General features: G+C 39.8%; 1 protein-coding gene across 2 annotated transcripts in view; it reads right to left on the minus strand.

Annotated features, from left to right (window-relative positions):
• AMPH (amphiphysin) overlaps positions 1-13387 on the minus strand; it is a 222960-nt gene that overhangs the window by 37595 nt on the left and 171978 nt on the right. For both annotated transcript variants that reach the window (XM_045564376.1, XM_045564375.1), the window contains exons 12-15: positions 10672-10788; positions 7312-7335; positions 5333-5356; positions 2489-2521 (exon numbers count right to left, since the gene is read on the minus strand). In XM_045564376.1, coding sequence (XP_045420332.1) covers positions 2489-2521; positions 5333-5356; positions 7312-7335; positions 10672-10788 — 198 coding nt within the window. The remainder of the gene's footprint in view (positions 1-2488; positions 2522-5332; positions 5357-7311; positions 7336-10671; positions 10789-13387) is intronic.

The following is a 13387-nucleotide window of genomic DNA, read 5'->3' on the forward strand; positions in this document are numbered from 1 at the left end:
AACAAAGACTTTGCAATAAAAATAACTTCAAAAATGATTATTAATACCCTTAGAGATATAATGGAAGGGGGTCCATTCATGGCACAAGAAGAGGATGCTATTCAAAAAAACAAAACAGTAAACAAAAAGAGCTCTTGGAAATTGAAAAATTTTAGGAGTGAAAAATCTGTTAAGTTGGAAACCAGAGAAAGTAGAGAAATATGACAGAGAAAAGGAAATAGCAAAGAAAAAAATCAATAGAAAAAAACCTCAGGAAGTTCACACATGAAAGAGACAAGTGTTATGGAATGAGAGAACAAAGAAAACAAACGAGAAATCATCAGTGAAATAATGAAAAAAAATCCTCAAACCAAAATACATAAAATTTTAGATTAAAAAGGCCTACTGCAATGGAGGAAAACAGACTCAGACCATAGCCTATCACCATATAATCTCAGAAACATTGAGATGAAAGAAGATTCCACATAGTTCCAGAGAGAAAAGTCAGATGGTGGGGAGGGGAGTTGGGAAAAGAAGGAGGAGGGGTGGGAGGAAGGCTTCTTACAAATATCAAGAATCAAAATGAGTTTCTCACAGGCAACACTAAGAGGTAGAATTGAGTGGAGCCGGAGCTTTAAAATTCTAAGGGAAAATGATTTACAACTTTGAATGTAATATCCAAACTAACAGTCCATTGTGTGTATCTATATAGAAAGGAATAAACACATTTCCAGATGTGTAAGGTCACAGATATACACCTTTCATGCACACTGTTCTCAGAAAGCTACTCTATCCAAACGAGGAATTAAACCACAAACGAGGATGATTTACATCCAGAAAATGGTGATGGACAGGAGGGAGATGAGGGCAACACCCAGGATCAACGTCGCGGGAGAGCCTGGGAGAACAGCCGGTGCAGCCTGTCGCAGTCACAGAGGACCCAGCTCAGACTGCAGCAGTGCAAAGGACAGGCAGGACATTTCTTCAAGAAGAAACTGAATATCCAATATTTTCAACAAAATGAGAGGAGATTTGTATAACCATAGAGTATGGGTTTGAACTGGTGATAAGTACCTAGAAAATTAAGCAGATCACCCAACAGGAAACAAACAAGACCCACAATTATTACCTCAAAGGAAGACAAAAAATTGGCATAAAAGGAAACATCAGCTTCATTACTAGGCTGCTAACTGCATTTTCATCTCCATTATATTACCACAGGCTGCTGCGTGGCTCTGACGGGCTCTGTCAGAGGAAGGCAGGAAGCCGAAGAGTGGGGTGAATTGGGAGGTGGAAGATACTTTAAGTCCTCACCTTCCAGAGAGATGGGTCAATAGATAACGCTTTCGAACTCAGGAAGTAGAATTATAAGAAACCCATGCACACATATGGGTTAAAACCAGAGCATTTGTTAAAGGAGGTGAAAATATTGTCCTCTAAGAAACAGGAAATGGAAAAGACATCTGACAGTCTAAAGTGTTTTAATAAAAACCAATATACATATTTGTTACTATTTAAATTACATGTATTAATTACTCTGATAGAAATACCAACATGAAAAAAATGAGAAATGGATAACAATACCGATAATAACATTTCAGAAGTGTTTTCCAAAGATGGAAGAGATGCATTATCATTTCCCTTTGTGTTTGTGGGTATCTGTATTTGGGTGTGGGTGTGTGAATGGGTTTTATCTTTTTATAGCTAACAAGGGGAAAAATAATGAAATTTTTAAATACAGAATTCTATTTATGAATATATTATGAATATCTCTTTATATAGAGAATTCTAAAGGCTGAAAGTATTAGAAACTGCATGTCTGACATTCTGAAGCAAAACTTCTGTGTCAGGTCTCCCTTGACCTGGATTCAAAACTGAATCCAGGATCTCTCTGTAGCCTCGTGGCCAGCCTTGTACCTGGGCTACACCTGTCTCCTTGTTGGGATATATACAGCGAATGGGACAGTCCATCTTGTGGCTCCTCTTTCACACTGGACAGAGCCAACCTATGGTTTCTGACCTCCAATGGCTCCTTTCTGGAGGACCAGTGAGGAGACAGGGCTCTGAGCAGTGTGGCTCCTATATGGATCTTTAGAAGGAGGCCCTTGAAAACCTCTCAAATTTTCTAAACATCTATCTCATTAGTTCAGAACAATCCTATAATCCTATTCTCTTCTTTTCCTCTACTTCTAATTTCAAGTAGAGGAATCAATAGAAGGTAGAAACCCATGATATAACTAATAATATCAATAAAAGCTAAAGTCATTGAGCACTTAGTAAGTACTAGGCTGATGGGCTACATGCTCTGTATGCGTGTCTCCTTTAATCCTCACGGGAATCCTATAATGTTGCTACTATTCTGTCTCAGTTGCTCCATTTGTAAGTAGTGGGATCAAATTTTGTGCTGACACTCTTGATCATTACACTGTGTCAGTGGTACAGAGACCCACACTGAAAAAACGTACAGCACTCTCAGCAGATGGATCTTGCTAGAAAAGAGATGCCTTACCTGGGTGAATCCATTAAATGAACCACCAGAAGCCTAAACAGAAATGGAAATCAGAGTGTGTTATTTATTTCATCACCACTTTTGTAGGATATGGAAGTGTTCATTAGACAAGTTGGAAAGTAAAGACTACCACGAATTTAAAAATAATACAAAAGGTTGCTGTGTGTGAAAGGGCTTAGAAACTGCGAAAGGCCATGCTGTATTGTTTTAAATAGGCTGACAAAAAAAGATTAATTTTATAATCTTTAAAAGATTAATTTTAAAGAAAGATTATTGCTGATGCATAGCTCAGTGCTAATCAAAACCCACTTTCTCAATAACGAGAAGATGATTCCAGAGAAGGGCCATTAGGGGTTAAACAGCTCTTTTTTTGGGGGGGGGGGGCACTGATAGAATCTGGAAGAAGCTTTTTTCAGTGTTTCTATAATATATCATTTTTATGGACAGCAATTATGAGATTCTACAGTTTCAGTGGGCCTGGGTAGAAACATTTCATGTGCTCTTACTGGAGTGGACCCATTTAGGAACAGTAAATTAGTCTGTGCTGCTTTTAGTTTAGAACATTTTTAGTGCCCGAACAGTAAAAATGAAAGTAGGAAGAATAAACTTAGAAAATGGGATGGTAAAATAGACTCTTACTATTTCCTGACAACATAATTCCCCTTTTTGTGTTTTTGTTTTTGTTTTTTTTTGTCAACCTATTTGTGTCTGGTTTGCACAGATTTCAAGAGGTACATGATAGTCTGTCAAGGAGACCAGTCAGGACTCTGAGACGATAATGATGGATAATGAAGTAGGTGAGAGACATTAGGAAAAACGGAACCTACAGAAGCCTTTGGCTAGTCTATGCTACAGAATGGGGTAAGTACCTCGTCTTTGTCAGCCTCTATTTCTTGGTACAACAATCCATATCTCTGGTTAGCAATTTCATCTTCAGATAAATCTGAGTTGTTGATGTCATTGTCTCGGGAACTAGCAGAACTCTCACTGCTAGTGTTCCGGGAGGTTCCCAGAACCAACGGCCTAGCTATCTCCTGGCTGTGTTCCCAGCGGCTAGCACTGGCCTGTTCCCCACCCACGCCAGCTAGTAAGTCCACCTCCAGGCCTTTCTTGCTCTCAACTATATCTAAATGCTCCAAGCCATTACCTAAGCCTCCTATATCTCTGATAGGCCGGTGGCAATTGGCAAATCCACTTGCTTGGCCATCTGGTATACCAGAGAATCCTGCTATATCCACGTTATTCACTGCTGAGTCCAAACTTGGCTGCTGGACTTGACCTGGATTTGTTCCCCATGAGTCTGTCTTTGCACTTCTTGGCAAGGCAGTGGTATGACTACCGTCCCCAGTCACTGTACTTTCAGACTCCTCTATTAATGCATCTTCTGCCTGACATGAACACAAATCCCTTCTGTTTACATCAGGTCCCAGAGAATAATTAAAGTCAATCCTAGACTGAGCTGCTACTTCAAGTTTTATAGATAAAACAGCAGCCTGACTTTTGTCCCTGTCACCTCCAGGAGCATTTAACACAGTCTCACACTGACTTTCTTCAGCGTCTGCACCGCCCCATGCTGGGTGATATATCATATCATGGTTGGGAGGGGCTATTAAATTTTCTTTTATATCTTTTCTAGCTAATTCCCATCCCTCAGGGTTGGCATCTTCAGTACTAGACACAGAGTCGTTCTGGAGAGATGGATTCAAGGTATCTGTGTGATTGGCAGGTTTAGCTCCAGAGCCCGCTATAATTTCACAATTCTTGATTACTGCTTGAATCCCATCTTGTAGACCTTGGTCTCCCTCACTCAATTCACCTGCCACAACTACTCTTTCCATGGCTTTTTCTAGTAGGTCAGTTTTCTCAAAATAATTTTCACTGGTTTTTACATTTTCCTTAAATCTCGCTCTAAGATCTTTCCTAGTTTCTACTTCATTCATGTATAAGGTGTCCTGGTCTTGCTTTCCTACTGTATTAAGAATATCTACCACCGTGTTTCCTGTACTTTCATGTGCTTTCTCTTCAAATTCCTCTGTCCCTTCTAGTGCCTTCACATCAATAGCTCCAGTGTCTACCTTTTGACATGTCTCCACACCTGCCCCCATAGAATCTTCTGTCTTCTGTTTTTCTTCCTCTTCACCTGACTTTTTAACATCTTCAAGACTTTCTTTGAAAAGGCCAGCTGTTTCCATGGCTGGCATCTCTGAGTCAAGTAAGTCAGATGGCTGCCCCACCTCCATACAAGCAGCAATGCCAATTCCAGCCTCGGGCACAGGCTTTGGGGACAGTTGTTCACGTCCATTCGAAGGGGCCGGCCCCAGGTCTCGCTCACCCAGTTCAGCCACAGCGGGCCAGTCAGTAGAAGGAAGCACTCCGGTGGGTAATCTCACATCTTGCTCTGCTTCAGAGAGGCACGCAGAGTCTTCTCCAGACCCGCCCGAGGGAATTTCCTGGCTGACACTGTCTCTACTAGCATCAGGGCCCCAAGTAAATGCACCTATATCAATCTGAGATCTTTGAATTTCTTCGGCCAACCCACTGTCTGGAGTTTCCTCCATGATCAGGTTACACAGGGAAAGACTTTTTGAAGAGTCAGTCTTTAAAGTATGCAGAAGAGCAAAGGAAAAAAAAACATAAGATGAAATAGATCATGGTAAGATTTGATGAGAAACACAAAGCTCTTTCGTGGGGTACAAGCAGTTACACAAAACTAGAAAGTGTTTAAATTAATTGGCTAAAGGTTGACTCTATAACTATCAAAGCCATGGGGAAAAAGTTCATTCTAGATAATATACCATGTATATAATGCATGTTAAATACAAAAAAAATCCAGAATTTACCTACCGGTTGTACTAAATCAGTGCTTGTCTGTGTGGGTAAAAAAAAAAATAATAATAATGAGGCAAGAAAAGAAAATTCACTAGCACATTAAAATTCCGTCGTGTCCGTATTTAACTGCTGAAAGTTTTTGTTGGTTTCAGATTACATTTTACAACTCATTTTGTGATAGGAAAGATTTTTGTTCCAATATCATCTAAGACTACTATGGAAAAGGCACAATTGAAACTCAAAGCATCTATCATTTTCTAGCATCAACAAGGACTTTTTATGGTCTTACATGACTCCTGCTTTAATAGACTCTGACATGCAAGATTTCAAATAAATAAACAAGTCTGAGAACACCCAGAATCAGATCAAGCACTGGAGGTCAAGAAATTACAGTGTCACATGCTCTGACATAGTGTCAGAATAAAATCTTCCCCAAACTCATCCTACACTTGGTTCTTCCTTTGAGGTGGGTGTTAAGGGTGGAGAATGACCTGATATTAACCACTCTGCCTGTCCAGAGGATTCTCTTGATGTTCTTCCCTCAACCTAGAAGCTATTTTCTACACAAAAGCAAAAAACCCTGGGAAGTAGAGAGTTGAGAACTATGGGCAATTATGCCATCATTTTGCATTCTTGTTATTGTTATTAATACAATTCTACGAAGTTTGTCTTCTGAAACAGCCAAAGCTCCTTCTAGATGACACCTTTACCCTCACCACATCCTTCCCAGCTGGGGGAAAAAAAATGTGTCACAGCTTCAACTAAAGGTATAAAATATTGGAACAACAAAAAATTGGTATTATTCCCTTAATATCCAAGAAAATTAACACAGAGTTAATTCATGTGCCCTGAATGTCAATCCATGTATTCATTATTGTGAATATACAAGTAGAACCTACTAACTATAAAAGATACAGCTTAGTCATGGTGGTTTCAAGCGACACCGTTTAGCGCTTGAGAGCCTTCCCTGATACTCCAAGGATTCTAAAGAGCACAGTAAGAAACTTACGACTGCAGAGGGGAAGGCGAGGGTCATGCTTTTGTTTTGAGGGGATAAATAGCAATGTCATTTCAGAAGATCATGAATAGCTAGATCTATCAAATGTTCTTATTGCTGCCTCACTAGAAAAGAAGAAAACATGAAACTTAAGTGGGGTTCTTAAGAACACAGCACCTGCGGCTTTTCTAAGACAAAGGCCTCACCCCAAGGGATGTGACGCTCTACAGGGGTGCGGCCAAGCTCCTAATTCCACAGCACAAATGAGACCTCCACAAAGCTTTGTTTGTGGCTCTTTCCCAGCTTTAAGTTCTGGAGTGCTCATCCATGTACATCAGCTGAATAAATAACATCAGTAATAATATCTACCTTTTAAGGATACATAGACATTGGGCTAAATACTCTACCAATACCTTACTTAATAATCCTCACTCTGAGGTAAGTGTCATTACCTTTATTTTACAGATGAGAAAAACTGAGACTTAGAGAGCTGTAGAAATTGTTCTAAGTCTCAAGGTTATAAGTAGTAGAGTCTGGATTCCAATCCAGGCTGCCTAGCTCTAAAGCTCAAATTCTTACTAACATCTCATTGAATGCAATGATGAGAAAACAGTTCATGTGCAGAGTAGCCCATCGCTGCCATTTTCTCATCCACACTCTCCTTATAGTCTATTTAACAGCAACCACATATGTGCATGCCCTGCACCACAACGGTTCCTCTGGCCACCAACCAGCACAAGCAGCAGCCAAGTGGCACGAGGCCAAAATCTTGACCTCTAGTGACCCAGGAGTCTGGTCCACTGGCACTCTCTTCTTCACCATTATCTCTAAGTCCTGGTAATGCCTGGAACCTTCAGGGGGCTAATGAGTGTTCTAGGGAATCACCTTATTAAATGCATGGGTCTTCTTTCCATCCCAAACAAAATAAAATAAAACAAGCTTTCCAAATTTCTAGAGATTAAGATACAAGCACATACAGAGTTCTTAGTAGTCTTACCGTCCATAGATCCCAGGGCAATGTCTGAAAGCAAACAAACAGAAATATTCTTAGTATATAAATCCAAAACATAGAAAAACTGCTGAGGTGATAAAAGTTCTTGAAATCATAAACATTTTTTTTAAGCATTTAGTACAATGTTCAATGGAACTTCCTTTGGTGATAGAAATGATCCACATCTGTGTTATCCCATACGGGAGTCACTAGTCACATGCGGCTACCGAGCACTTAAAATGTGCGGGTGTAACAGAAACAAATTTTTAATTTTACATAACTTAATTCAAGTTTAAATGGTCACATGTGGCTAGTGGTTACCACATGGGATAGCACAGGCCTAATTAATCTACCTTTCACTGTGTGAGTGGAAAACTATATCTGTAACAGAGTTATTATACTTTAATACACAAACACACATGCACACTCCTCATTAAAATGAAGTAAACAAGGTATGCAGATATTAGAACTTATTGTATCTTTAAGGAAATGCAGACCCTAATCCTTGATAATGATATCACCTCCCATCACATTCGAGGGGATATATTATGACCAGTCTGATGGTAAATGAACCCTAGGAAAGTAGTTCTTCAATATGTTGAATTAGATGATAACACACAGCTCAATTAATTGGTAATAATTTAAATTAGTGAGTGCTCCCTAGGACGTGTGAAAGAATCACACTTACTACTGGTATTTTAATTATAAAGCTTATTGATCCTGGGGAGTGAATCCAGATGGTTGATATGACTTCCACTGTGGGTGGGGACAGTGGGGGAGAACTCTCTGTCTTACTTCCTTTGTGATTAAAAATTGAGGTTAAAGCCACAACCCTTTATGCCCAAATCCTTGTTACTAGAATGGCTCCACATTTACGCTCTTGTTTTCAATCACTAAATGTGAACAGCAAACCAGAGAGCCTGGCACTTGCATCTTAAAAGCATTATAGTTTCCAGATGAGATTACAGATGTCTCATTTGGATACTTGCACTACAGAAAGCAGGGCCTGTGGTTCTGACAACACCCACACACTTGGTGGGGGCTCATTCTAGCATCTTCTTGTAGAATGACTAAGATAGGAGAGTAGAACAGCTCCAATGAAAGCCACAGTGTTTTTGTACATGAACTTGTTCTGCATTTTCTGATTATCCAGATGGTTTCTGATTCCTTGCTTCGCAGCCCCTTAAGAATCATAAGAGATAGTAAACATCTCTGCATAATGCAGACAGCAACAGTATTCTCTTTAAAAGGAAGGCAGCAAATGCAAAACATCAGTCCTCAGGATCACGAAAGGATGAGCTGGCTCACGCGGACACTGCAGAGATCACAAGATGAGGTATCCTGCTAGCAGCAAGAACATCACTGGGAGCATGGGGTCAGGTGGCGGGACATCATTCTGAGTGGAGGGGAAAGGAGGCAGGCAGACTCTAACAGCACTGTGCTTTTCTTCACTCAGCCTAAGACTTTTCTTAGCCAAAAAGGAGAGATGTGATTAGAGCTGGGTTACAGGGTGACTATGCTGTGAGGTGACTCAGTTACAGCAACCAGGAGGCCAGGAGAGTTTATTACCTGCCCTGAGGGAAGAGCACAGGGACACACACCACTCGCCCTAACCACAGCAATGTGTTTCCTTCAGAACTAAGACTTTTGAAGATGCAAACAAGGTGATTTAAAAAAAAAATTTGAAAAAAGTCCTGTAGTCTTAAAGCCCCACAAAGTTCCATGATTTAGGATTGATTTAATCATGAGTGAATGTAAAAGAGTTTTCTCTCATAATTCAAACCTGAAGATAAAACTGCAGTGAAATCTCACCCACTAATCATTAGAGCATCTACCATGGAAACTTTGCTTCTGCCACAAAGAAGTGAAGCATGGAAAGTAAGGCAGGAGGAATCCCATGCACTCTGCGGGCTGCCTGTAGTAATGAGCGAGCTCTGAGAAGGAAGTACACCGAATTATCTGTACACTCATTTTCTACTTTTCTTGACCACCAAAGTAGAACCCTCAAACTTGTCGACAATTACCACTTTAGTATTTCCCAAAGTATGTTTTAAAGAACATTTCAATGAATGTTAGGAAAAGTTTCATTAAAATAGATGTTGGGCAATCAAACAAATTTGGGAAACTCTAAGTTAAACAAATCAAAACTTTTTTTTAATTGCAGAACTTCACAGAGTCTTGAGTGTTCTAATGTACATCATGAATCTCCTAGAAGAGAGTTAACTGAGACAGCTTCCTGAAACATTCACCTAAGGACCCATTTCTGGGAAAGCGTTTTAAGGTTAGTGCCTAATCTACTTAATTTTCTACTTTATTGACATTTTAGACTTTTATTGTTCCTATTTTACAACAAACAGAACTTTATTAACCCAATCACATTCTAGAACAAAGCATGGATTAGAGAGAATCCTTATTTATTGAGGTTCATATTGAGCTGTTTTTTCCCCAGTGCTCTACTATGATGTACCAAAAAGATTTCAAGACCAGGAAATTGAGCTGAGCCTCAATTTGTAAGTTGAGCTTTATGATATTCTTTCACTAATTTGAAATATATTCTAGCGTCTTTGTATTTGCCTAAATTCAAATGTGACGCCCCAACCACATCCAAAGTACTGGTATAAACAACTTCTGTTTCAAAAAATTTTAAGTAAATTTCTCTCCATTAACCCAGACAATTATAAACTAACTGTGTTCCAGAGGAGTCGCCCACAGGACATTATAGTGACACCCCAGGAATCTGTCTGCCAGAGACGCTATCACAGTGACTGCTGGAATGGGAGGAAGGCCGAGAGTGAGGACGTGGTGAGCAGGGAGAGGCTTGGATACACAAGGCCAGCCCCGCATCCCACCACAATCAGGATCACAGGAGGGACGTTTCTGCAACGTGGAGGATGAGCACAACCTCATCAAGTCAGAGCTGTCGGGACTGAGAGATATTTCTATCAGGGCCTAATCTCACGGTTATTTCCAACAAGCCTTAACTTGCAAAGTATGAGGAAAGAAAAGAGAGAAAATAGTAAGAAGAGTAAAACCAAAGCCAAAAGAAAGAGCCTTATTTAGGGAAGCCATAAGATGTATCATCCACACCTGGGCACTACTGACAATCACTCTGGGAGAGATGATTCCTGGGCAAACAGGAGTGTCTGGTTACACCAGGTCTGTGGGCAGAAGAAGCTAATGGTGTGGGAGGTTTAGAATAATTGATATTGATGAGATCCTTTCTCTATTCCTCCCTCCTATTGGGAGATATTTGTCAACCAAAAGTGAATAATAGACATTTGAAAGGGACAGGGGTCATCTGTTACCTTACAGAGCTTATTGGCTTATTGAAGTATCAGCCACAAACATCCAAAGAGCACCTGATACCTGAGACATGGGCGAGTGGGTCACGCCGGCAGAACCCACAGGTGCTACCTCAGGCTTGAAGGGGTCAAAGTCCAGATCCAGCAAAGTCTCCTCTTTCTTCACCTCAGGGACTTCATTCTGTCAAAACAAACAAAAAACCAAAACAAAGCAAAATATGCATTTGCTTGAATCTGACAAGACTTCATGATACAGCCCATGTATAATCCCTCTAGTGTTGTTACTCCTTATCTCCAAAGCACGCTTTGAGGCTTTGAGAGTGGGCCACTAGACGGCTCATCCATATGTACCCACAGGGATTCAGCTCAGTGTGGTAAAGGGGTAAATAACTAACTCTGGCCAAGTACAACCCAAGTCACCCTGGAACGTGTCCAAGCCCCAGTTCCTGTCCTTTCTCCAGCTCCAAATCCAGTCAACAAAGAGCATGTCCAAAGACGTATCGTAATGCTACCAAGATGCAAGGACTCTCCTTCTGTTAGCTCAAGAAATTACAGATTACCAGATGGATAAAATGGGCCAAGCCCTGGACCCATTACAGTAACCCACTGCTGTGATGTTCCTCTGTGAAGGTGACCACATCCCAGCTGCTTCATACCCTCACTGGTACCCTGTCCCTTGATTTAGTTATCACAGGATCCATTCTTCATCCACAATATTATTTGTGCTGACTGTAAGTGCCTGAGTGAGAGAGGGGGAAGCGGAGAGGAGAGAGCCTCTCCCAACTTTTGCTGCAAAATGAGTCCTCACTAATAAAATTCTTGGGTTAAAAAGAGGATAAGCTAAATAGGACACAGAATGAAAGTCCTGCTAGGAAAATAACAAAAAATCTATAATACTAAACATTTGTGCATTTACGTATGGTATCATGACACGGGAAAACAGCATGGGCTTGAAGGTGGCCTAACCCACATTCAAATTACACAGTAGGGGCAGAGCTGAGACAAAGTCCCCATAAATTAAACCACAGTAAAAGGAACTGGGGTCAGTTTTCACACAATGCAAGTTACATGTGTTTAGCATTCGATAAAAGCTTCACTTTTAAATGTTTCGTTGTCTGGAAATTGAAAGATGACACCAATGGTAAAGTAGTACACAAAAATAGAGGTTTTTGGAGAAAGATTTTTAAAGAACAGGAGTTATTTTAATTAATATTAACCATACTCATAAAATATTAAAAACTTAGAAATGTATGAAAAGCTGGGGGGTATAACACATAATACTTTTTATTACTATATCCACGCTCATTGTAGAAGGAAAGCTTGTTTATATATCATGCAATTGGCCTTGAGTTTTCTATTATATTTTGCAGCATGACTACTCCTCACATATACTTTTTAAAAATTTCACAGGGATAATGACCTTCTTAGATCCCTATATTCTTTAATAATTATAATCACAAAACTATCAAGGGATTCCCTTGTCTCCTATTAAAAATCTGCATTAGTTCTGTGTTTCACCAACATTTATATTAGTACAATGATATTTTTAAGTTTAGTAAACACTTATATTACACTTAGAATATGCCAGGCAGTGTTCTAAGAACTTTCCGCATATGAATCTAAACATTAGTGCACTTCAGTGCAGTCTAAGGTTGACAGCACTTTATTGCCTTTAAAGCAGTTACATTACCGTGTTCCCCAAACTGCACTGCACCTTCATCATCAAATATAATCCTTACAAAAAATCAAGGGGGAGACAGCATTGTTTCCCCATTTGGGGGAAGGAGGAGAATCAATCAGTTGAACAGTTGTCTATTGCCCGGCGCCCCCAGCAGAGACAGACTGCAGCGGGAAGATTGGTGTTTGCCTGGAGATGTTGCAGCCCATGGGGAGGAGCAAGAGGGATCACAAAGTGACTCAGGAAACTTTTGGGGGTGACAGACACATTCATTATATCAATTCTTATGATGGTTTCATGGTCTAGACATGTGTTAAACTTAGCAAATTGTACACTTTAAATATGTGGAGCTTATTGTAGGTCAATCATACATCAATAAAGCTGATTAACAAAAGAAAAAAAGAAAAGAACCTAATAATAGGAGATGCGTTAACCTACCATGGCACGTCCTCATAACACAGTGATCTGCTGCTATTAAAATGATGAGATTTACTAAATTGACATGGGAATATTTTGTTGCAGTTATAGTAAAAAATCACAAGTTACAAAACTGATATAGAATGATCAAATTTCCAGGCCAAGTGTGGTAGCCCACACCCATAATCCCAGCACTTTGGGTAGCCGAAGTGCCAGGATCCCTTGAGCTCAGGAGTTTGAAACCAGCCTGGGCAACAGAGCAAGACCCCTCTTCTCAAACACTAAAAAAAAAAAAAAATTTAAAGAAAGAACAATCAAATTTGCAAAGATATACATTTCAGCTCCTATTTAGAGAGAAAAGTTATAGTATTATGTCAGTAAAATCAGTAATAGTAAGTAAAATTGGGTAAAAGTGGGAAACAAAATTATACTTTCTGATTTTTACTAAAGATTTAAACTCATGGCTATAGCCACAAAACATTTAGAAGAAAATATAGTCTCCAAACCACCCTCCATGGCTGCATGCAGACACATGCACAAACAAAATGATTTCTTAAATCATAACACAATCTAATCCAGATAACAGTGAGGACAAAGGTACTACTTCTTCCATGGATTTTTCATTCTTTCATTAAACATATTTTAAGAACCTTTAGTAAATCCCATTTATTGTGCTGTACACGTA

This window comes from Lemur catta, chromosome 11, assembly GCF_020740605.2.
Source record: "Lemur catta isolate mLemCat1 chromosome 11, mLemCat1.pri, whole genome shotgun sequence".
In the NCBI taxonomy this organism is placed as follows: Eukaryota; Metazoa; Chordata; class Mammalia; order Primates; family Lemuridae; genus Lemur; species Lemur catta.